We start from the raw sequence: 25,612 nt of genomic DNA, 5'->3' as shown, positions 1-25,612 counted from the left end.
AGCAAGCAGACGTGAATGAGAACTCAATTCTGTGTTCATTTTTAGAGACGTGGCTCACTGTGTGCTTGCTTTGCTCACTGTAACTCTATTAAATGTATAAATTGGCAAGGCTTAAAACGTGCAAATAATAAACTTTCATGAGGATGCAGCAGTGACCCGATTGGACCAGTGACAAATTCGTTAACTGTCCCAAGTGTCTTTTGGGCAGTCCGTATTGTCGAGCCTGTGGCCTTAGTTTGAATTAAAAATGCATAAATACAGTTGTGATGATGAGCACTTAAAAAGAACTGTTGCACATTACAAAGGTTTCGCTTGTTAATATTATCTATTTATTGCATTCGCTGTCAAGAATAACTGCCATGATTAAAGTAATTTCGTGATTTAAAAAATGTGTAGAGTAAGATTTGTGAAAACATGAACTTGTACATTTACATTTACCTTCACTAACTTACCTTCCTAGTCTGTTAATTTAATGTTAGTTCATAATGCATTTAACCAACATTAATGTACGATTTAATGCTACACGTTTTATATGTAGATATCTCTATAAAATATGTTGGACTGTGTGCATATGTGTGGTTCATGATATTTTGTTTATTTTATATGACAGATCTAGGTTTGGATGTTTTGTTAATGGCATTCATTACTGTAAAATAAAAGGCTGACAATTTGCGTGAATGTAGGCTGTAGTTCTGGTGGGTGAAGGGCCCCTCAAGAGGTACAGACCAGGGGCCCCTTACAGTCTTAAAGGGGACATCAGATGCCCATTTTCCATGGTAGTGTAAAACAACACCCTTTTTATCTTGTCAAAAACAGCTCTGTTCACAGCGACCTGTTTCGGTGCATGTTCCTTTAAATGCTAATGAGCTCTGCTCACCACCACCCCTCTTTTCCAAGGGGGGAGACTAGCAGTTCTCTTTGTGATTGTAAACTTTAGCCGCACTGATAACTAGCACATTATTATGAAAGGCAATTTGCAAAGATTCATAAAAACATTGTACTCACTTCTTCTTAAAGTGAAGCTGGATCACGAATGATTCGTGCGAACATAAACCCATTTAGGTAGATTGGAGGCGCATTCCCTTCAAAAACAAAAGTAATCCAGGCGGCAAGATGATGAGGTAGTCGCGTTTCGTTTGCACTCTCATTCATTTTCATTTTATTTGCACTAATACACGCAAGTATACTTTGAAAAGGGATAACTCTGTCTCTGCTGATACCCTGCATCTATGGTTAACTGATATGTCTGAAAATGACAAGCAAAAATGTGAAAAAATCGGCGACAAGACAGATGCGGCTCGACAGTCCCGACCTAAAGCAAGCTAGTATGGAGGCCGCTGCTAACAACACCAAAAGTAATAGCCGCACTGAGCTATCTTTTTGACGTCGGAGGACAATACGCTTCTTCAGCTGGTTAAAACTGAATTAATATCCTCCTGCAGTCAGATGGCAGATACCATCAAAACAGAGATGGCGAGCTCTCGCTCTGAGATTGGATTGATTGTCGAAACCTTCCGATCGGAGGTCAAAACCAAAATGGATGCTCTACAACTGGAGAAAGCTGGGCAAATTAATTCCATTCAAACTAAGCAAACCAATATGTCCGATACTATGGAGAAAATGGAAACAACGCTCAACTCTCACCATGACTCGCTCGAAACAATGGAAACCACAGTTTCAACTTTGAAAGACCAAATACAGAAGTTGCAAGAGCAACAACAAGACCTTGAGAATAGGAGTCGTCGCCAAAACCTGCGGATAATTGGCATACCTGAAGACGCGGAGAAGGTGTTAGATCACGCTCATCGCGCCCTCGCTCCGAAACCTTGCACTGGCGACAGGCCCAGAGCAATGATCGTTCATCTGCACTACTTCTCCAATAAGGCCGAGATTCTCCAAGCGTCCAGAAAGCGTGGTGAGCTTACATTTCGTGGTGCACGGGTCCATATTTTTCCTGATATGAGTGGAATTCAAGCTTAAGCAGGCTGGGATTTCTTACGGAATCCACCATCCGGCAGATTTACGGTTCACTTTTGATAACACTAGACTTTCTTTTAAGTCACCATCGGAGGTGGACGCTTTGAGCAACACATCAAACCAAAAATGGATGCACTCGTCTCTGAATAGTTTTTCAGGACCCCCTTGATATCTGCTACAGTGTGTTTGGTACTATGCAGCGCATAAACGTTAACAGTGCTTGTTCACTTTTTGGACTTGTTTTTGTTAAACTGGACATTATATTCATTCTATAATATCCAAGATGGCGCTGTGCATGGAAGCCACAGTGCTTAGCTCTCCAGTGTTTGTACTGTTTTTGTTAGTTTTTCCTGTTTTTTGTTTCTCAAACACGATCAGTTTTACCAGAGATGAACAGCTGAACATTCGGCAGAACACACAACACAATCTTTTACCGGATTTCGATTATTCCGACATTTGCTGAACATTGTAGTCGTCGGCTGATCAAACGCTTCAGGACGCGCAGATGGGGGAAGCGAGCCAGCGCGCTCCTAAAGCTCAGACAGCGCAGATTCAGAACGCCATTGCTTAGCATCCATCTGGCAAATCTCTACTGCAAACCGTTCCATTCGCCGCGGGAGTTTTGCTCGTTCATTCTGGTGAATATACAATAAAACTAAAAATATAACAAAATAACTAAAATATATAAAATATAATAAATAAATAAATAAAATATATATATTATAAAAAACCTAACTACATAATACTATTATTGTTAGAAATTGAAACAATATAAAAATAGAAATATAATACATTTAAAAACAAACAAAAAAAAACAATAATACATACAAATATCAAAAATTTATAAATACATTATTTTTAGGGTTTTTTAAACTATTTTTTAAATAATAAATTATTAAGCCCTTTACACAATCTGACATGACTGCAGTTGGAATTGAACTGCAGGTTTCGTCTGGCCAGAGGAGAACTGGCCCCCTGACTGAGCCTGGTTTCTCCCAAGGGAGTTTTGGTTCCTTGCCGCTGTCGCCTCTGGCTTGCTCAGTTGGGGACACTTAATTAATTTCTAGCGATTATCGTCGATTTGATTGCACAGATACTATTTAAACTAAACTGAACTAGACAATGACATCTCTGAATTCAATAATGAAATGCCTTTAACTGAAAATTGAGTGTTTAATCTTATCATTATACATTACTGACACTCTGTCCTCCAATTTGATACTGTTAAGTGCTTTGACACAATCTGTATTGTTAAAAGCACTATATAAATAAAAGTGACTTGACTTGACTTGGTGAGTGTTTACATTCCTCCGCAAGCGCACATGAGCTCGGTTTTACAGAAACTCACTGATCTGATCACAGAGAGTGAGCAACAACACCCGGACTCTGTTTTAATTTTGCATGTCTCCCTTGCTTAACACACCTGATTGAGATCATCAGCTTGTTAGTTCAGTTCATGGATCTCTTTCCTAACGAGCTGATGATCTCAATCAGGTGTGTTAAGTAAGGGAGACATGCAAAATGTGCAGAGCAGGGGCCCCAGGACTGGAAGTGAGAACCACTGACTTAATGACTACAGACCTGTGGCTCTAACGTCTGTGGCCATGAAATAATTTGAAAGACTGGTTTTGGCTTATCTGAAGGACATCACTTGACCCTTACTGGACCCCCTGCAGTTTGCATACAGAGCAAACAGGTCTGTGGACGATGCAGTCAATATGGGACTGCATTATGTTCTGCAGCATCTGGACAGACTAGGGATTTATGTGAGGATCCTGTTTGTAGACTTCAGCTCTGCTTTTAACACCATCAGCCCATCACTCCTCCAGCCCAAATTAACTCAGCTGTCCGTGCCCACCTAAGTCTGTCAGTGGATCACCAGCTTCCTGACAGACAGGCAGCAGCTAGTGAGGCTGGGAAAATTCACATCCAACACCCGCACCATCAGCACTGGTGCCCCTCAGGGCTGTGTTCTCTCCCCACTACTCTTCTCCCTGTACACCAATGACTGCATCTCTAAAGACCCCTCTGTCAAGCTCCTCAAGTCTGCAGATGACACCACACTCATCGGCCTCATCCAGGACGGTGACGAGTCTGCTTACAGACAGGAGGTTAAAGAGCTTGCTGTCTGGTGCAGTCACAACAACCTGGAGCTGAACACGCTCAAAACAGTGGAGATGACTGTGGACTTCAGGAGAAACCCCCCTGCTCTCCCCCCACTCACCATCACGAACAGCACTGTGGCTGCAGTGGAGTCATTCAGATTCCTGGGCACCACAATCTCCCAGGACCTGAAGTGGAATAATCACATTGAGTCCATTGTGAAAAAGGCCCAGCAGAGGTTGTACTTCCTTCGCCAGCTGAGGAAGTTCAACCTGCCACAGGAGCTGCTGAAACAGTTCTACTCCGCCATCATTGAATCCATCCTCTGCACTTCTATAACTGTCTGGTTCAGCTCAGCTACCAAATCTGACCTCAGAAGACTACAGAGGGTGGTCCGGACTGCTGAGCGAATCATTGGTACAACCATCCCCACTCTCCAAGAACTGTACTTATCCAGAGTGAGCAAAAGGGCTAAGAAAATCACTCTGGACCCCTCACATCTAGCACACTCCCTCTTTGAACTGTTGCTGTCTGGTCGACGCTACAGAGCTCTGAGCATCAGAACAACCAGACACATGAACAGTTTCTTCTCTCAGGCAATCCATCTCATGAACACTTGACAATAAACGCAGAACACACAACACTATAATAAATTATTTATTTAACACAAAAACTTATTTACATTTCAAATTTGCACATATCATAACTGTACATACATAATTGTCTATATTATATATTGTGTTTTTTGCTATTTTGTACATTGTCTATTTTGTATATTTGTATATTATTCTTTTTATTATCTGTGTCTTGTCTTGTCATTGTCATTCTGTTGCATTGTGGAGCTTCTGTCACTAAAACAAATTCCTGGAATTCTGTAAAAAAAAAAAAAATTTGGGAAAGTTAAAGGTTAGTTACATGTGGAATGTTTTTGTGCTTCTCGTTTGGGGAGCTGTTTGGTGGGTGGGTTGAGGTCAAGGTGTTCGTTTGGTATTCAAACTTGTTCATGTTTACTTGTGCTATTGTGTACAGTTGTTATAAACATCAATTATACGAACATTCGGACAAATCTGGGAAAAGTCTTGCTCAACAAATAAGACAGTACTCAACTACAAATACTATAACATCCATTCGTAGGGATGATGGCAGGGTCACCAAGGATGAGTTAGAAATCAGTCTTTGAACAATTCTATACAGCCCTGTATTCATCTGAAATTGACTGTAACCCTTCCGAAATTGATTCTTTTTTAAATTCTATTCAAATGCCCCAAATCCCATCTGACAATAATGCAGAATTGGAGAAAATTCTAAATTTAGAAGAACTTAATGTAGCTCTCTCAAACATGCAAAACTCAAAAGCTCATGGGCCAGATGGCTTCATGGTAGAATTAAAAGAAAATATATATTTTAAAGGTAAACTAATGCCTCTGCTACTTGCTGTACTTGAGGAATCATTCTCTATAGGCTGCCTCCCACACACATTCTATCAGGCGACAATTTCCATTTTACCTAAAAAAGGGAAAGACCCTCTGACCCCCCTTTGACTTGGGTAAAACTCTTCTAAAAAAGCTTCTCCCTTCTGTTTTGTTTTTACAAACAACACTAGTTCACAATATTTTCCATTGTTTAGGGGAACTAGACAGGGTTGCCCTCTGTCCCCCTTATTATTTGCAGTGGCGATTGAACCTCTAGTTATTTTGCTGAGGTCAACCTCAGATATCCAGGGCATATCTAGGGGGGACAGTGAACACAACTATCACTCTATGCAGATGACCTGCTTTTATTAATCGCAGATCCTCATAATTCTCTCCCTCATGTTGTGACTGCACTTGAGCGCTTTAGTCGCATTTCAGGATACAAACTCAGCCTTTCTAAGAGTGAATTATTTCATATAAATCGCGTAGCAAAAAATACTTATTTTTCTCCCTACAGATTTGCAGTAGCCCCTGATAAATTTACATATTTAGGTGTGGTTGTTTCAAGAAATATTTCCGAGCTGTTTAAGCTCAACTTCACTCCCCTCTTAGAACAAACTAAGATATCCCTTGAAAACTGATCTAAGCTCCCCACTTCTTTGATTGGTAGGATCAATGTAATTAGAATTAATACGCTCCCTAAATTTTTATATCTGTTCCAAACTATACCTATTGACAGTATCTCACAAAAGTGAGTACACCTCTCACATTTCAGCAAAAAAGGGACAATACTACACAACTTGGATATATTTTAGAGTAGTCAATGTGCAGCTTGTATAGAAGTACAAATTTACTGTCCTCTAAATATAACTCAACATATAGCCATTATTGTCCAAATAACTGGCAACAAAAATGAGTACACCCTAAGTGAACATGTCAAAACTGTGTCCCAAGTGTCAATATTTTGTAGTGGCACCATTGTTATCTAGCACTGCCTTAATGGAATTCACCAGAGCTGCGCAGGTTGTTGCTGGGATCCTCTTCAACTCCTCCATAATGACATCACGGAGCTGATGGATGTTAGACACATGGTGCTTCTCCACCTTCCGCTTAAGGATGCCCCACATGTGCTCAGTAGGGTTCAGGTCTGGAGACATACTTGGCCACTCCAGCATCAGCAAGGCAGTTGTCATCTTGGCGGTGTGTTTGGGGTCGTTATTATGTTGGAAAACAGTTTCTGAAGGGAGGGCATCATCTTAATTTCCTACCATAAATATATCAAAACTTAATTTTTGATTAATAATATGCATTGCTAAGAACTTCATTTGGACAACTTTAAAGGCGATTTTCTCAATATTTTGATTTTTTTGCACCCTCAGATTCCAGGTTTTCAAATAGTCGTATCTCGGCCAAATATTGTCCTATCCTAACAAACCATACATCAGTGGAAAGCTTATTTATTCAGCTTTCATAGGATGTGTACATCTCAATTTTGAAAAATTGACACTTAAGACTGGTTTTGTGGTCTAGGGTCACATATAGAATACACAAACCTCTCAAAACCATAGTTGTTCTCTTACCATGAATTATCAGTCTCAGGGTGGCTGGCCTGCTCGTGTCTTTTTTGATGCTTCATTGCAGTTGCCTTTAAAACACAAATACAAAAAAAATGCAGTAATTTTAAATTCCATTAAAAATTATAACAAACTAATTCTAAAACTAGAAAAGGCAGCTAGCCATAAAACTTGTTTAACTTGACACCTGAACAAAATTTCACATTAGTTAACCTAATGTTAATATAAGAAAAGCGTTACTCGTTAAAATAATTTTAATTCGGTAACTTAATTCAATAAGCAGACAAAAGTCGTATGAAATGACAGCACAGTTTACCATAGTAAAGTTTGTTACCGCCATGTTACTAGGTTAAACTGGTGTGCAAAAATATGACACAAACACACAGGCAAACGTACATATATTTTTACCTTGCTTGCTGGTCTTAATCTCTCGTAAGGTGCATCGACACACAGCGTAGATGTTCTCCAGAGCTCTCCAGAGTTCATCCCCGGGAAATTTTTTTGCACCCTTTTTTGCAGTTCACTGCCATATGGTCCTTTCATAAATTATCTCCAAAACCAAGTATAACTGTAAGTGGACAAACTGATGCTGTCAGGTTTTGCTTGTGATTTATTGATGTTACTTTCTCTCTCTTTTCTTTGTTTATATGTATGTAAAAGCACAATGTCTGTATGCATGATGTGTTGTTAGCTGTGTTGATATGTGAATGTATGTTTTTGATTGTTATTTAAATAAATATAAAATGAAAAAAAAAAAAAAGAAGTAATCCACTGCGTCTTCAGCGGCTCAGATGTCGGGAGTAAATGATGACTGCTATGTTCATTATTACATCCAACAAAACACCTCAATCGCTTAGGAGACATTCTTGTCTACAGTACATTTACTCCGGCGTCGAAACTATGGTGAACTGTTTACAGCTCACTCAGGGCAGGTCTGTGCTAAAATGCCAGTGTCTGTCAACAGACATCCATACTTAGCCTGTGTGACATCACTCTGCCAAGAATCTGTGAATGGCTTGATTTGAGACAGTGCTCATGAATTTTGTGGATTTAAAAAAAAGCATTTTTTGGGTGTATTTTTATCATTATAAGGTGGTTGTGTACGCACACTGCCAAAACACATTTATGTTCAAACACCATGTAAAAGCAGTGGCGAGCGGTGACTTTTTTAACCGGGTATGCTGAGTGATAAGACCCTCCCCACCCACCCACATCGGCTTTTAGGACACACTCAGAGGGATCACAGATGACAATTAAGAAATACCGTGGCAGGTGTTGATTTAAAAGTATGCACATTTCCTGCCTTAGTAGTAAATAAAATTAATCTCCAATCCATTTTCTATCGTTTCAGGTTTATCCATATTCGATTGCTATAGAAAAATATAGCTGGTAAAAGTAAAGACCGCCAAATAACCTTTACACATAGTTACGTTATGATACGTAATATTCAGAGTGTGGGGAGATAGGGGGATTCCCCTGGTCTATGTGTCTCTGCATATGCTAAATTATTTATTTATTTATTTTTATTCCCAGTGAATCCATAGGTACCATGTGACGTCACAGTGTTTTATCGCCGCCATTTTTGTGTCCGAGTCACAGCAGCCACAACTACCAGAGGAAGATCAACGAAACACTCCCAGAAGGTTCACAAGGTTACAATATGCCCGGGATATGTTGTGCTGTAACAACAGTCGTCAGAAAAACCTCCGAACTACAATTTTATTTTGGTCCCAAAGAGGTTAGATCGGCGGAATAAATTGTTGGTTTCAATCAGAAGGCACCACTGGCAGCTAACGTACGGTCAGAAAAGGATAATAAGGGACAATTGTGGTTCTTTACAGGAGAATAAAGGACACTAAAATACTTGTATTGTACCATAGGCTATGTCATTTGTGTCTGCAGTTAAGTGTATATATGTATATATATATATATATATATATATATATATATATATATATATATATATATATATGTATATATATATAGCCTATATACTATATAAATAGGTGTATACAAATAATCACAAGGTTCTAAAAAATATTCACATTTGTTTTGCTAAACCTATTTATTTATCATTATATTGAATTTGTAATACAAAAAACAAAAAACAACCAAAAAAAAAAAAACATTGTCCTGAGTAAATTATCGAATTACCTTGTGAATTGTGACTGGCTGCACAATTGGTGTAATAATTTACGACATAAGCTACATACATATATGGCATAAATTTTGAGAGCATAACAACTGAAAGTCTGAAATGTCATTTTATTTTAACAATGGCAAAATTTTGAACTGAAATGTTATTGCAGCCATGTAGCCTATGAATAAATGAAAATGCATATTTTTTAATTAAAGAGAACTTAGTGTGGGATGCTTTTGGCGCTTGGATTTGTGCTTCGATAATGAAAGCCAGGTTTAAGAATACACTAGAAGTGAAAGACGTCTTCCCTCAGGCAGATTGCATGTTTTCTTGGCTTACTGGATGTTGGGCTCATGATCAGTAATCACGTTGTTTGCATTCACCAAAACTGACTTGCTGAAATCAAAACGTGGACGGAGAAGGTATCGTGAGCCCCGCTCGCTGTGAAGCAGGAGCGACCAGCTGGCAGAGGATTCTTCAAGCTCTTAAAGCCTTCATCGAGCCTAACGTTCACAATTCAAACAGTAATTTGTCCAAAAAGAATGATTAATTATAGATTGTGCTAATATTAGCTAAATTGCCATTAAATTCAGATTGTGTAGTAAGCTAATAACGTTGTTACACTATCATTGACACGAAAGTGCTTTGAGCTGATGTCAGTTTTTAATTTACAAGCAATCAGGACATTACATGGCCTAACTGTTACACTTGCTATCCTAAAAATAATCAAGTACAGGGATCAGTGTGGGAGATGGTAGTAAAAGGTATTAAATCTCATAGAGCTGTGCTCGTTGTCACATCGGACACAAATATGGTGGCGAGCATAGCGGAAATGACATCTTTGGAACCCATGAATAGGAGTTAAGACTCCCACCCAAGTGACACTACTCCAATAACAGACCATGCAAAATATCCAAAATAATAATATCTTAAAAAATATTGCCAAGTAGGCTAACGTTGCAACCTTGCAAACAACAATAAAATCAGAGGACTTTAACTGTAAGCGACACGAGCATACACAAAACAAAGGGAACAATAACATCTTAATGTTCAAAATGTTCAGAAGATTTATGTTTCTTTCTTTTTCTTTTCCTGATGTTTGTTATTATTAAAATTTTATATAGCCCACATTTTTATAAACATTTTTATTTTTTTTTTATTTACCAGGCATGTTGACAACGTATAACTTCAAAATACGTTGTCTATGACCAAAAATGTAAGAAGATATGTTTTCAGTGGACTTTTCAAATTTGCTTTGCTTGAGAAAGCATAAAAATATACAGTTACAGCGTTTATTTTTTTTCTTTTGATTTAGTCGAGTAGGTTTTACATCAAACAATTGGCAATTGAGATCTGACAGCAACAGCGCATTTTTCTGCTTGGGCAAGTGCTTCACGGACAGCTTACCTCGTGCATGAAACCAGCCGCAGTCCAGCAAACCAATGAGAACACGCTACAATCCTGATGAGTCATAACGATAAAGCGGAGGCGACCATTACTGGTAAATTTAAAGAAAATTACTGCCGTATTTTAAAATAATAAATACATTTTCCGTATTTATTCCTAACTCTTTAAGCTACATTTCAAATGACAAGGGATAAACTTATAATCACGTTTATATTAATTATCCCGTGAACTTATTCTCTCAAATGGCCTAGGTATTGCATCTGCTGTCCCGTTTAATGTGGCCCTGTCCATAGACGTGACAAGTGGGCTGGGTACATTGGGAACACTGGAGCTAGGAATGGCCTTCTTGGCCATGACGAGGGAGTAGGAGACGCATGCTGGAGTCAGGAACTGTCACAGCGGCCGTGACGAAGGAGCAGGAAACACTGGAATTAGGAACGGCCTCTGTGGCCGAGACGAAGGAGTAGGAGATGCTGTACATTGGGAACACTGGAGCTAGAAATGGCCTTCTTGGCTGTGACAAGGGAGTAGGAGACACTGAAGTAAGGAACGGCATCCTTGGCCATGACGGAGTAGGAGACGCACGCTAAAGTAAGGAATGGCCACCGCACCATGACGAAGGAGTAGGAGATGCTATACATTGGGAACACTAGAGCTAGGAACAGCCTTCTTGGCTGTGATGAGGGAGTAGGAGATGCTGGAGTCAGGAACAGCCTGCGCAGTCGTGATGAAGGAGCAGGAAACATTGGAGCTAGGAACGGCCTCCGTGGCTGTGATGAAGGAGTAGGAGATGTACGCTGGAGTCAGAAATGGCCTGCGCAGTCGTGATGATGGAGCAGGAGAAATTGTAGTTAGGAACGGCCTCCTTGGCTGTGATGGAGGAGTAGGAGATGTACGCTGGAGTTAGGAACGGCCTGCGCAGTCGTGATGAAGGAGCACGAGAAATTGGAGTTAGGAACGGCCTCCTTGGCTGTGATGGAGGAGTAGGAGATGCTGGAGTCAGGAACAGCCTGCGCAGTCGTGATGATGGAGCAGGAGAAATTGGAGTTAGGAACGGCCTCCTTGGCTGTGATGGAGGAGTAGGAGATGCTGGAGTCAGGAACAGCCTGCGCAGTCGTGATGATGGAGCAGGAGAAATTGGAGTTAGGAACGGCCTCCTTGGCTGTGATGGAGGAGTAGGAGATGTACGCTGGAGTCAGGAACGGCCTGCGCAGTCGTGATGAAGGAGCAGGAGAAATTGGAGTTAGGAACGGCCTCCTTGGCTGTGATGGAGGAGTAGGAGATGTACGCTGGAGTCAGGAACAGCCACCGGGGCTGTGACGAAGGAGCAGGAGATAATTGGTGTTAGGAACAGCCTCCATGGCTGAGACGAAGGAATAGAAGATGCTGTATATTGGGAACACTTGACCTAGGAACGGCCTTCTTGACCATGACTAGGGAGTAGGAGACACTGGAGTCAGGAACAGCATCCTTGGCCGAGATGAAGAGGTAGGAGACGCTGGAGTCATGAACAGGCTCCTTGTCCGAGACAAAGGAGTGGGAGACCCTGGAGCCAGGAACAGACTCCTTGGCCATGACGAAGGAGTAGGAAATGCTGGAGTCAGGAACAGCCACCTCGACCATCAAGGTATAGCCTCAAAACCCCCTCAATGGTCATCAGAGACAGAGCTGATGGTATTTCTGGCTCAGTGATTGCTGGATCCGACTGCTCTGTGAACACCAAGCTGTGCTCTGGGGCAGGCACCTGGCTGAGCTCTGGGGCATTAGCGGGCTCCTGTCTGAGCTCTGGGGCGTGATTGGGCTTCTGTCTGAGCTCTGGGGTGTGAGCGGGCTCCTGGCTGATCTCTGGGGCGTGCTCAGGGATTTCACTCTCTGGAGCGGACTCGGGTTGTATTGGGTTTTGCTCAATATGATGTTAAGTGGAAGATTAGTGGGTGTTGCTGCAATTGAATATCTACTTAAGGGATGGCTTAACACCATTTTTTTGTTGTTGGTGAAAATACTAATGGCCTAAGACTTCTGCAAAGTAGTGTATATATTATAAATATAAATTTCATTGCAAATATATATAAATTGTATAATTTTATCATGTTTAGATAGCTTCTTCTTTATTATATTTTTCTATATTATATTATTCTTCAAGTTGTTTCTTCTTGTTCCAATATATATATATATATATATATATATATATATATATATATATATACTTACTGTATATTTGTAAATTTAGAATAGGCTTTAATATGAAAGTTTTTGGTGTATCGTGATCAGTGTTGGGGGTAATGCATTACAAGTAACGTGAGTTACATAATCAGATTACTTTTTTAAGTAACTAGTAAAGTAACGCATTACTTTTTAATTTAGAAGGAAATACAAGTAAATAATATACGTTTTTCAAATAAGTAACTCTAGTTACTTTGTTTCTTAGCGGGAGTAAGTGCAGAGGAGTTGCGTGTGAAGATTATTTTACTGTAATTCTAGACTAAATATGAACATGTATTTACTCATCTCACCTGCACAAAAACACATTCAGTATTCCTCAAAATCAATAAAAACAGTCAAATGCAAACTCAGAATATGAAACGAACCTGCAAAAATTAAATATGTTAAATAAGACAAATATCATTTATGTATTTAATTCCATTACCACACTAAACATAAATGACACATTTATCATATTCTTCATGCAATATGTTTGAGCTGCGCCCTCTATTGTACAGACGTGAATTTACATTTCCTTCAGCCTGAGGCGTATTCATTTCTTTTATATTTGTAAAAGAAGTACTTTTTTATATTAAAAACAAACAAGCAAGCCCTGCCCAGATGTAAAAAGTAACTCAAAAGTAATGTAATGCATTACTTTCCATAAAAAGTAACTAACGTAATTAGTTACTTTTTTAGTGGGTAACGCAATATTGTAATGCATTACTTTTAAAAGTAACTTTCCCCAACTCTGATCATGATTTGTTTGTGAAAACATTTGTATGCAGATTTCACACACAAATTTGTGTGCACACATGCTTAGTGAATGAGACCCAATGTTTTGAATTCAAAAACTGATAGTTGCTGACATTGACCTGCTGGAAATTTGGACCACTCTTCTATGCAGTATTCTTGATATGATGCAATATTCATAGTTGAATCAATGAATGTCAGCTATCCAGTCCTTAAAGGATGCAAAGCAACCATAATATTTCCACCACAGTGCTTCATTGTTGGCATGAGGTTCTTTTTTTGAAAAGCTGTCTTTCATTGTCTGTGGCCAAAAAGCTCTTTCTTTGATTCATCTATCCTAATCACATTACTCCAAAAGGTCTGGTCTTTGTCTATATACTAATGGCAAACTGTAGTCTTGCTTTAATGTTTTTTTAGACAGCAAAGGCATTTTTCTTTGCACACATTCCATGCGGGGCAAATTCATGTAATCTCTTTCTGAGTGTAGATACATGTAGTTTGTCACCAACAGTTGCAGGACATATTCCTGTGATTAAATTTTGGGGTTCTTTGAGAATACATTTTACATCAGACTGTCTGCTCTTTGGCTAAATTTGCTGGGATGGCCAGTCCTGGACAAATTGGCCACTTGTAAATTATTTTCCTTACAGTGGAATGATACATTTCAAATAATTTCTTTTTAAATCCCTTGCCAGTCTCAAAGGTATCCACAACCTTTTTTTTTTTTTTCCTGAAGGCTCCATGGAACTCTTTAGACACCACAAACCTCAAAAGAAAAGAGAACACCAGACACTAAATATAAGAAGCTTTGGGGGCGTGAGCAGCCTCATACCTGAGCTCCGGGGCGTGCTCGGGATTTCACTCTCTAGAGCTGACTAAGGGTTGTGTTTGGTTTTTCTCGATGTGTTAAGTGGCAGATCAGGAGGTGTTGCTGCAGTTGAATATCTACGTAAGAGATGTCCTCTGTCCCAGATGAAACCTGTTACATACATTAGGAAGGGAGGTAACAAAGGGAAAAGCATAAATGAAATAAAAAAGTTAAGAGGATAAGGCAAGAACACTTCAATCCTCTGTCCCAGAGTGAAGGAGATAATAATAAATAATTAAAAATAAATAATAAAAAATAAATAAAAGTATGACACAAAATGTGTATGTATACAGCTAAGCACATCTCCATGTGGACAGGCCCTTAGGCACACTCTCATTACAAACTACAGGTGGCAGTGATTCAGCCTGAGAGGGATACAGAGAGAGAGAGAGAGAGAGAGAGAGAGACCAAGCCTAACACAGACACAGGGCATACAACATGCCCATACATTTGCAAACCAGAAAGGAATAAATAAGAACAATAATAACAACAACAACAAAAACTATATGTCTAGGGACATAACACCCTTAAGAATACAAACCAAAAATCAAAGTAGTGTCTAGTGTCTAGAAAGTAGTGGTAACCAACTTGGAAGCATTACACAAGCAATTGTTCAGCTAGCACTTTAAGTGGACCATGCACTGTATGTCTGAATACAAGGTCTGCAGGACTAATTCCAAGGGACTCCTGCTCTGCTTCTCTAATGGCAAACATTAAAAATGGTAAGCCTTTTGCCCAGTTCTTTCCACTAGAGCAGGGGTAGGCAACCTATGGCACGCATGCCAACAGTGGCAACCATAGGGATAAACGCTGGCACACGAGCAATAGGGAAAACTGCATACCAATGTACATTTTGAGGTAATAACGTCTCATAGTCACACAGCCTGTTAGGAGCTATAAATATTAAAGTGTGAGAATTAACCTGTGCTAGTCTACAGTCCACTCGCGGGACTGCTGCACAAATGAGGCGCTTCAGATCAGCGTTACAAAAAAAATACAAAAAGTATTCTCGTAGCTTCTTAATGTTACGGTTGAACCACTGATGGCAGATGGACTATTTTGGCGATGTCTTTCATACTTTTCTGTGCCTTGACAGTGTTAATTATTTGGCAGTCAATGGTACAGTCACAAGCCTCTCGGTTTAGCCTCATCCAAAATATCTTAAATTGTGTTCAGAAGACAAACAAAGCTTTTACAGGTTTGGAACAACATGGGGGTAAGTGATTAATGACAAAAATTTTATTTTGGGGTGGAGTAACCCTTTAAGGACAGCACAAGCTTTTGGCCTCCATCTCCACATTAAAACTTAGTCATCCCAGAAATACACTACCTTATCATTAGATTTCCCTTGAGATCTACCATAGACTCAATGCATCTGGCTAACAAGGGGTCTGTTTTCTGTCTCTGCATTATCGTTTCCCTTCACATCAGCTTTCAGGAAAACATTGGGCAAATTTTGAACAATAACTTTTGTTCTGTTCGCTAACAAATATGGAAAAACATCTCCACTGGCAAGATTTCTACCCATGATAACATCTACCCCTTATAGCTCGTATTAAAACATCTGCACCAGGATAATTAGATAGTGACGGTAACTGTTCTTCCAGAATAAGTGCCTGGACTGACCCAGTGTCTCTCAGAATCTTCACTGACTGAATAATACACCGTGCCATCCAGCAGAAACCGCTGATACCCGCAAGTAACAGTAGTGACATTAGCAACATCACATAACGTGTAAACCAAAGCTGTACTTTTGGGTTGTGAAGCAGAAACCTTTTGTTTCCAAGCCCTACAATCGGAAATGAGATCATTTGTGTCAAGAAAGAAGAAGCAAGCTTGTTTACTGTTACTTTTCCTACAAAGTTTGATGAGTTTGATGGTGTCTCGGTTTGTTCAAATGTGATAAAACATGTGTCTACCTCGCTCTCTCTAAATGGTTTGGATTCTTACTACCATCATAGTTCACATCTGCACCAGCCTCTGTAGAGGATTTTTATTGATATTAATCAGACACTTCACCTCATTCAAACTCTGAGGGGACAACAGCAGGGGAGCAAACAGAAGGAGGACGTGACCGCACCTTAGGTACAGGCCAGTTTTTCAGGTCCAGATCATTTAGCTCTAATTGCCATCATTTTAAAGCTTGGTCTGTCTTCACCTCTATAATGTGCAGCTTAACGAGTAATGTTTCATGCTTCACTTACTTAATCCAGAGATCCATCTCCTTCATTTTAACTGCTAAATCTGGGTCGACAGAAGACTCTGACGTGGCAACATTAGGAAGGCCCCTATCTGACATAGCTCCTAATGTCAAGCGAAACCTCCTCATCCTCCATGGCAGCAGACTCTGGTAAAATCCCAGATTCCACAAGCCTATAACGCAACACTTGCTTGATTTTTTTTTAAATTTTTTTGCTTCCTTCGAATAGGAGGGAAGCAAGGAGATGACACCAATTTAGACGTGTACAAACAAAGGGGTTTTATTTACAAAAGAAAAGCAATAAGTTTAAGCAATGGCTCAGGAGAGAGCAAGGCCTAAAAAACAAACAAAATGGTTCTCTAACTAGTTTTGGAAGCAGCTCTAACTTACCTCAAATGTAAAAGAAAAGACAAATAAACAACATACACTTACCACAACTCCCTAACTGTACCAAAAAAAGGGATAAAAGCAATATTCAAAGAAAAAAGCATTCTCTTCCTAAAGCTTCCTTTTAACTCAATATACAAACAAAGAAATAAAAAGGACACATTAATGATATATTTTAGCTTGACAATAAGCAAGGACACAGACGCAGTTCAGTACTGAAGCTCTATAAGCCACTGCTAATACACAAATCAAAATCTCAGTTTGGCAAACTATTATTATCCACCTCAGAATTCAGTCTGGAGCAGAATTGTTGTGCGTCTCTTTTTTCTTTATATTTCTTTATATTGCAGCTTGATGACACCACAAACCTCAAAAGAAAAGGGAACACCAGACACTAGATATAAGAAGCTCTGGGGCATGCTCAGGGATTTAAATCTCTGGAGAGGATTTGTGGTTGTATTGCGTTTTGCTCAGTATGACGTTAAGTGGCAGATCAGTTGAATATCTAAGAGACGTCCTCTCTCCCAGGTGAAACCTAAAATACTATATGGAGGATGCAAAATAGTCTGATAATTATAATATGATCATGTGGTGAACCTATGAACCTAACTCATATTTAAACAACTATCGCTTTGTGTTGTTGGTCAGATAAAATGAAAACAGACATGAGATCAGATTTTTCAGTGCACCAAAATGCCAAGTACAAAAAGTCCCCATACTAAGGCAATTTGGCCATAATTAAAGCAAAACATCTTAGTGTCCCCCTCAAAAATTGCTCTTGAGATATGTTTTGTTTGCTGCCCCCCTCCCCCCAACTGTTAGATGAAATCTACGCCCATGAGCAAATGCTGTTTTAGACGCAAAGAGTGGTCACACAAAATGTTGATTTGATTGAGTTAATTGATAAATAAAAGCATCCTCACTTTACAGCATTTTTACACAAGTGTTGAAAACGTTTCACAGTACTGTAGCTTTGTTTCATTTAGGCTATATAATTACATGTATATAATACAATAGTAGTAGTAAACGGTATTTATTTTACATTTGTGGTAAAAAAAAAATTAAAAATACAAATAAAAGATAAGTCACCTGGAATGGTTTGATTGGTGTGTCAGGCATTTTCAACCACGTAAGGGATTATGTTGCTATGAAACACACAAATAAATTCTGCAAACAATGGGTTGTGTTTAAACTTCTGCCTCCAAATCCTTCTCTTTTTAAAATTTTTTTTATTAAAGAAACAGATATGAAAAGTACATCTTCAGGAGGACAATGAAGATATAGTGACAAACAAGGCTAAAACATGACAAAATGGGAAAAATGAAAATAAATAAAAAATAAAATCATTACAATTGAAGAAAATTTAATTGTAAAATGTGGTCGTAAATAAACCAAAAAATAAATAAATGAATTAAAATTGCAAGCCTTCAGTAGCATATGTGACCCTGGACCACAAAACCAGTCTTAAGTCGCTGGGGTATATTTGTAGCAATAGCCAAAAATAGATTTTATGGGTCAAAATTATCGATTTTTCTTTTATGCCAAAAATCATTAAGATAAAGATCATGTTCCATGAAGATATTTTGTCAATTTCTTACCATGAATGCATCAAAACTTAATTTTTGATTAGTAATATGCATTGCTAAGAACTTCATTTGGACAACTTTAAAGGCGATTTTCTCAATATTTTAATTCTATGCACCCTCAGATTTTGTCAAATATTGTCCGATCATAACAAACCATACATCAATGGAAAACTTATTTATTCAGCGTTCAGGTGATGTATAAATCTCAATTTTGAAAAATTGACATTTAAGACTGGTTTTGTGGACCAGGGTCACATATACTCTGAACTGCTGTTTGCGTACTGAACTCATCTGCACAGTGAAAACAGCACCTACTACAGTCAAAGAACACAATGCCCAACACAGTGTTCAGATTTTGATAACCTGTAATTCTGCCAAGGGGGTCCATTTGGTGACCCTAGTACTGTATGTCCGTTACTGTTCACATCGGACCAAAATGCTTCTAGGAGAATTAGAGGAGGTTAGAAATGACCAGAGTGAATTTGGAGTATGGCTATGGTAGGCGCGCTCATATAACGTGCACACGGTCGCCAGAACCTGTAGTGCTGAACATTTCATGAAGCTGAAACTCGCCTGTGTGATCGAGTTAAAGCTAAACAGCGCCAACTACGGTCACAGAATTTGGTGTAACACCGGAAGTGTCTGGTCAGAGTTTGTAGAAGTGCTAACGGCTACGCTAATGCATTACAGAGCGCGATACGATTCTCTGACTGAATGTGTCATCTCCACTCCGGACACAAATTTAAACACTGTCGCCATGCTACCGCAGCAGTGAACCTTCTTCACGGCAATAAAAAGAAACGACTGCATATCCTTCTGCTTATCCAAGCGGTGAAACTAGGCAGGTTAGGAATTATTTCGCATCTCAGCTAACGATCCTGCAGGTAGCTGTTAGCATGTAAAGAAATAAAGCAAACGCGACTGACAGATTGATTATTTGAATGCATTACATTCCCACATCATGCTATTGGAAATTTCAATCTTCGTATTATTATTATTTTTTTTAGTTGGCTCTGTGAAATCCATGTATGTGTTTTGACAGGCAGGAGTGCTAACTAGCTGCTAGCTTGTGAGATTATGAAGTTGTTGTTTAGTTTTTGGGTTTTTGTGGGTGTATAAAATTACTCAACAGTGTTTTGAATTGATTTTTCTGTTCCTGAAGTTTAATTAGATTACTGTGAGGTTACTGTAATTGACGCAGGTCAGTATCAAAGTGTCAATTCCGTGGTATTTGTTCAATACAGTTTTTTCATTTGCTTATTTATTATGGCAAAAATGTTTTAACTATGTTATGTTTTTCTTTACAAATGACAGCATTTGAGTTGACATTAAACTTTAAAGTAGCGTGTTTACACTTATCATATTTCTCCTCAGAGTGACTACTTCACTGGTGAAGATGATAATAAACAAGTAGCTAAAAGCCTTTGAAAGCAAGTTATTGGGCATGATTTTTACACATACTGACCGCAATGTCCCAGTCCATCAATCTTGTAATACATAATGGACTGATCAGTACAAGTAATGGTTTTCAAATTGAGATGCATGTTGCTCAGCTTGTTTTGCACTTCTGAACTCTTCATCTTAACTCTTTCTTTCAGGTGTGAATGACCGACGTGGTGCCTACCACTGCCCTCAGTGAAATAAAGCTCCGCCTACTCTGCCACGATGACATAGAGAGAATAAAAGTGCTCTGTGGAGAGTGGTTTCCCATTGAGTGAGTGCCAAAACATCTAACCAAACCATCCCTTTATACAGGCCAAGTAACCTTCTAACACACTCTGTTATTGGTTTGCTTGTGTTTTAGGTATCCAGACTCATGGTACCATGACATCACATCAAATAAGAAGTTCTTCTCTCTGGCTGCCACCTTTAGAGGTGGAATTGTCGGGATGATTGTGGCAGAAATAAAAAGCAGGACCAAAGTGCACAAAGAGGTACAACTTTCATATGTGTATTGAGTCAATGACACAAAGAGGAAAAGCAGTGTCAGAATAAAAGAATGCTTGTTATAATAGTGCGCTACATTCTGTGCTTCACACTAGAACTACCGGAATTCTAAAACTACTAGAATGGCCATAGCAGTCATTCTGACTGTTCATACTAGACTGAACCGAATGCCATTTTTGTCATATCATATTTACATTTGAAGCTTATATTGAGGTTTTACAATGAAGCTTTGAATGTCCGTCGTCATATTTTATGATGCCATCACCCTAAAAAATACAATATTTTTTGTAATATATATAATTATGTAAGACTAGACCGCTCCCAAATGTGCGTGACTTGCTCGCTGTGTGTCCGGCAAGCGGGAGAGCAAAGGTTTTTCACCGCAGTGTAGTCTATTTAAAAGTCTAAATGCCAACAAATATGAAATGAACCTGAATATTTCAATAGATAAAACATGTTATGAATTTTGGAAATGATTACATATCTTTTTTTTTTTCAATACATTTTGACTATTTGTACTTTACAACGCTCTGGAGGACATTGAAAGTGTTTGGAGCACACGAATCGGAAACTGTGCAGCCACCAGTGGAATCATAATCCATGAATAAATGGATGTGTTATGATAGTACAGGTAATAATAAACATTGTCACTGTCTCTAAAAAATACCCTAATTATTATTATTTTTTTTATTTATTTATTTCACAATGTCAGTCTTGTCAGGGCTAAAATTAGCCTATAGGGATTAGCTATAGCATTACAATAGCATACTACTACTACTACTACTACTACTAATAATAATAACATAATGGCTATTTTGTCATAACATTGAAGTAAGCTATTATTGATAACAGCCAGGCTGGTCTTCCTAGGATCAGCCTCACATAGCCTAACTGGAACCGTGGCAGATTGAATGACAGCAGTTGTTGAATTGGAGGCGTTCACCCGGCTTTTTTACAAACGGGAATTTTAGCTTAGCAATAGAATATAAAAACAACTAGAACAAAAGTTGCTAGGCAACAGTGACACGCATCTTCAACCATGGGAAAAAGTCGCAAAACCTGAAATTATATGTCGTCTGTAATGCGAGCGGTTGATTTGACCGCTATGGCCATTCAAGGTAGAAATACTCAGAACTCTTTTATGTTTTGTAATTTTAATAAAATAACAATGTTAGAATAAAATATATACACATTTAGGAAAAGTCAGGGTATTATAGTTATATCGGTTTTATTTCAATAAAGTTATTACATTGCAAAATTTTTAAAGTCAAAATGACTGCCTTGCTAGTTCTAGTGTTAAAGGTGTTCATCCAAAAATACAATTGAAAATGTATTTACCCCCAGGCCATCCAAGACATAGATGAGTTTGTTTATTCAACGGAACATATAAGGAGAAGTTTAACATTACATCACCTGTTCACCAATGGATCCTCTGCAGTGAATGGGTGCCGTCAGAATGAGAGTCCAAAACAGCTGATAAAAACATCACAACAATCCACACCACTCCAATTAATCATTAAGATCTTAAAACGAGCCCTCTGTCCATAATATAGATTTTTTTCTCCATTAAAAATGTTGTCTCATCTGAATCAAGAGAGAAATATGCACAAATCAAGAACAACTTATAAAACAGTCCAAAATAGTTTTAATCAAATATGTAAGTGGATTTTTATGTGAGAGGGACAAAAGGGAATGGACTTTTTCACTTGTGGAACTTTATTATGGTTTTTGGACTTGTGACAAAATGATGGATTTGTTTCTTACAAACACACAGATTTTCAATTCATAAGTTAATTGATAGACTGGAGTCATGTGGATTATTACGCTGTTTTTATCAGCTGTTTGGATTCTCATGGCACCCATTCACTGCAGAGGATCCACTGGTGAGCAAGTCATATAATGCTAAATTCTTCAAATCTGTTCCCGTGAAGAGCTCATCTACATTTTGGATTGTCTGAGGATGAGTGCATTTTCAGGAAATTTGTATTTTTGGGTGAACTATTCCTTTAACGTCTATGAAAATGTGAGTTGATTTTGTTTACTGAGTTTTATGCTATTGAATAATAAATGTTTGGATCAGTAAAAATTACTTTGAGCTTTGATGTAAAAGATCATAATTAAGATCATCTGACATATCCAAAGCCTTTTTATAGCAGATGATTAATTAGGTTACAGACTAAATTTCTGCACGTAGCAAAGGATTTGACCTTCATTAGAAAGGATTTTACCTCTTCATGGTACAGTTATGTCTCCCTACTGAATGCTTGCAGTTACTCTCTGTGCTTTTATATTATGCAAGTTAGATGTTACTGTCAGTTCACTTTCAGTGAACTATTTAAACCCAAAAATGATGAGTACTGTCAAAGTCCTTAATATGTACAAGTTCTGTGCATGAAGTACAATGAAACAGTACAATCTTACTTGAATGCTTTTCCACAGACTATATAATAGACAGAACATAATATACAGTACTGCTGTGCATTTAAACATACATATATGCAGAGAAAACTATAATAATTATTATAATTACCAAACAAAAAAGGCAGTGCTATTGATGAGTTTACTGAAATTGGTAAAAGATCAGGTTCTGTAGAGATTGGCAGTATAAAGTCCAGTGCCATTATTGATATTACACCTTGATGTTGTTGTGTGTGGAACATTCTTACAACACTGGGGTAGAAACTATTTCTGTATCTAATCGTGTTAGTGCAGAGGGCAGAAAAGAGAAGTGTGATTTTAGTGTGATAGCATGATAATATGTGATTTGTCTGGGTTTGAGTGTGATTTCTTCTTAAAGTGATTGCAAGAGATAAGTGCAAAATTCTTTTAGCATTTTTTAAAAGTTTTATTTAAATTTTTTATTCATATTTTTCCCTAAAATATGCTTAGCACCCAAATGAACACAATGTATATTATTGTTTTATTATAATAATATTCACGCTAATTGCTGATGTTTCCACAAAAAATGTATTTGCTTAAAATTAGCTTAACATTTGTTTTTAACAATGATAACAATAATGATTGTTTCTTGAGCAGCAAATCAGCATATTAGAATGATTTCTGAAGGATCATGTGACATTGAAGACTGGAGTAATGATGCTGAAATTTCAGCTTTGCATCACAGGATAAATTACATTTTAATGTATATTAAAATAGAAAAAATAATAATTTTAAATTGTAATGATACTTAACAATATTGGCGTTTTTACTGTATTTTTGACCAAAGAAATCCAACCCTGATGAGCACGAGACAAAAAAAAAAAAACTTTAACTCCTTCAGTAACTAAAAACAAAATCCAAATCATCACTTTTTGTTATTTCAGTTTGTTTTCGCAGCTAACCATCTGTGTTGCTAACTCAGCATATACTTCTCTCCACCAGGATGGAGACATCTTGGCCTCCAGCTTTCCTGTTGACACTCAAGTTGCGTACATCCTGAGTTTAGGGGTCGTGAAGGAGTTTCGAAAACATGGAATAGGTGAGAGGTGACGTTTGTCTCACCTGTTCTTACAAACTGTATTCAAATAGTTTGAACGGTCACTCATATGTCTTTCTCTTTGCAGGCTCTCTTTTACTAGACAGTCTAAAGGAGCACATCTCCACCACGGCACAGGACCACTGTAAAGCCATCTACCTGCATGTGCTCACCACCAATAACACTGCCATTCACTTCTATGAGAACAGAGACTTTAAACAGCACCACTATTTACCGTATTATTACTCTATACGAGGAGTGCTGAAGGATGGCTTCACCTATGTCCTCTACATCAATGGCGGACATCCTCCATGGACTATCTTATATCCTTTTCAAATAAATGCAGCTTTGATGTTAATAAGTTACAAAAATTCTACCAACCCCAAACTTTTGATCAGTAGTGTATATTCCCAGTTGTCTAATAGCGTTCCTTGACTCACTCGGCACTGATTATATTCATCATATAGGTTCGGCACTGGCCAGTCTGAGCCCCTGCTCAATTCCTCAGAGAATTTACCGGCAAGCACAGAATCTGCTGCGCAGTTTTCTGCCGTGGTCGGGCATCTCTTCCAAGAGCGGCATTGAGTACAGCAGAACAATGTGAGGATCGTCAGGTCACGACAGTGCAGGGTAAGCCTGACTCATCCACCTACAGAGATCACCTCTTTTAACTCTTCTATGATCTAATGATGTTTTATTTTTCAGGTGGAAGGGATTGATTTGTTTGGGTCACATCAGATGCCGAAGAGGATTGTGAAGACTGACATCAGATCTCGAGCAGTGTATTATACTTGTATATTTTACATGTATATACCTATATATACTTTAATTAATATATGCCTAGTCATTAGTAGATTGCCCTCTTAATATAAAATCTCCACTTCATGCCTGTAATTTTGCTGCTGTGTAGAAATATATTGCTTATCCAGATTTTTAATATAAATAGATTTTTTTTATTTGTGCCTGTTCTATATAGGTGATTTTAGGGTTTGATGGTAGAAGTATGCATACTTTTTTTCATTTAGTCACTTTCATGCATGTGTCAAGCACTATAGTGTGGGGTTTTGTGCAGGAACACTTTGACACTAAGCATATATTTTAGCCCCCAGTTTTAAGTAAGATGTTTTTTTAATAACATTTTGCACAGAGGCAATGAATGTAGTGTTGCTATGAAGGGAAAATAACACAGATGCAGACAACCCTCCATCTCGCCAAATGTGTATTGTCACTGTCAAATGCAAATGTGAAAACTCTTTAAATTCAGATCATCTTAATTTAGCTAGAGAGTTGCATCCTGCCGTTCCATGCAGTGTACTTTCTGTTCTTTTAATGGGGAAATAAGTGAATGTTGAGGGGGGAGGAATGCTTGAATTTCGGTATGTTGCTGTGAATCAGGGATTTACACACAAAATAAACATGTTTAAAAATAGACACTCCTGCATTACGTGACTTACAATATCAAAAATGTTATTTATCTATGTTTGACCATTCATTCATGATGTCTTTGATGAAACACTGGTTTATCGGCGAAGGGTGTTTACAGAGAAACATTTCTGTGAGATTACATAAGGAACCTTACAA

At 38.3% G+C, this 25,612-nt stretch overlaps 1 protein-coding gene across 2 annotated transcripts; it reads left to right on the top strand.

Moving 5' to 3' along the window:
- Window positions 1-19,219: 19,219 nt before the first annotated feature.
- nat15 (N-acetyltransferase 15 (GCN5-related, putative)) lies at window positions 19,220-25,462 on the top strand. 2 transcript variants are annotated; one of them, XM_058768476.1, is made up of 7 exons: window positions 19,225-19,454; window positions 20,208-20,323; window positions 20,414-20,543; window positions 23,938-24,034; window positions 24,120-24,354; window positions 24,479-24,661; window positions 24,737-25,462. In XM_058768476.1, the coding sequence occupies exons 2-6, from the start codon at window positions 20,214-20,216 to the stop codon at window positions 24,633-24,635; spliced, it is 729 nt and encodes a 242-aa protein (XP_058624459.1). In that variant the 5' UTR covers window positions 19,225-19,454; window positions 20,208-20,213; the 3' UTR covers window positions 24,636-24,661; window positions 24,737-25,462. The 2 variants fall into 2 exon arrangements, 1 of the variants encoding a protein (XP_058624459.1); XR_009269785.1 differs by having other exon boundaries at window positions 19,220-19,450; window positions 24,120-24,661.
- Window positions 25,463-25,612: the final 150 nt, after the last annotated feature.

Source organism: Onychostoma macrolepis, chromosome 03 (genome assembly GCF_012432095.1).
Source record: "Onychostoma macrolepis isolate SWU-2019 chromosome 03, ASM1243209v1, whole genome shotgun sequence".
In the NCBI taxonomy this organism is placed as follows: Eukaryota; Metazoa; Chordata; class Actinopteri; order Cypriniformes; family Cyprinidae; genus Onychostoma; species Onychostoma macrolepis.
Note: the sequence above shows the minus strand (reverse complement) of the source record. Positions and strands in the feature narration are given on the sequence as shown.

Excerpts from the sequence above, each read along its gene's own strand:
- nat15 (XM_058768476.1), top strand. The coding sequence starts at position 20,214 with ATGACCGACGTGGTGCCTACCACTGCCCTCAGTGAAATAAAGCTCCGC. Across the intron at positions 24,035-24,119 it reads GTTTCGAAAACATGGAATAG|GCTCTCTTTTACTAGACAGT; the intron begins GTGAGAGGTGAC and ends TTCTCTTTGCAG. Across the intron at positions 24,355-24,478 it reads CATCCTCCATGGACTATCTT|TGATTATATTCATCATATAG; the intron begins ATATCCTTTTCA and ends CTCACTCGGCAC.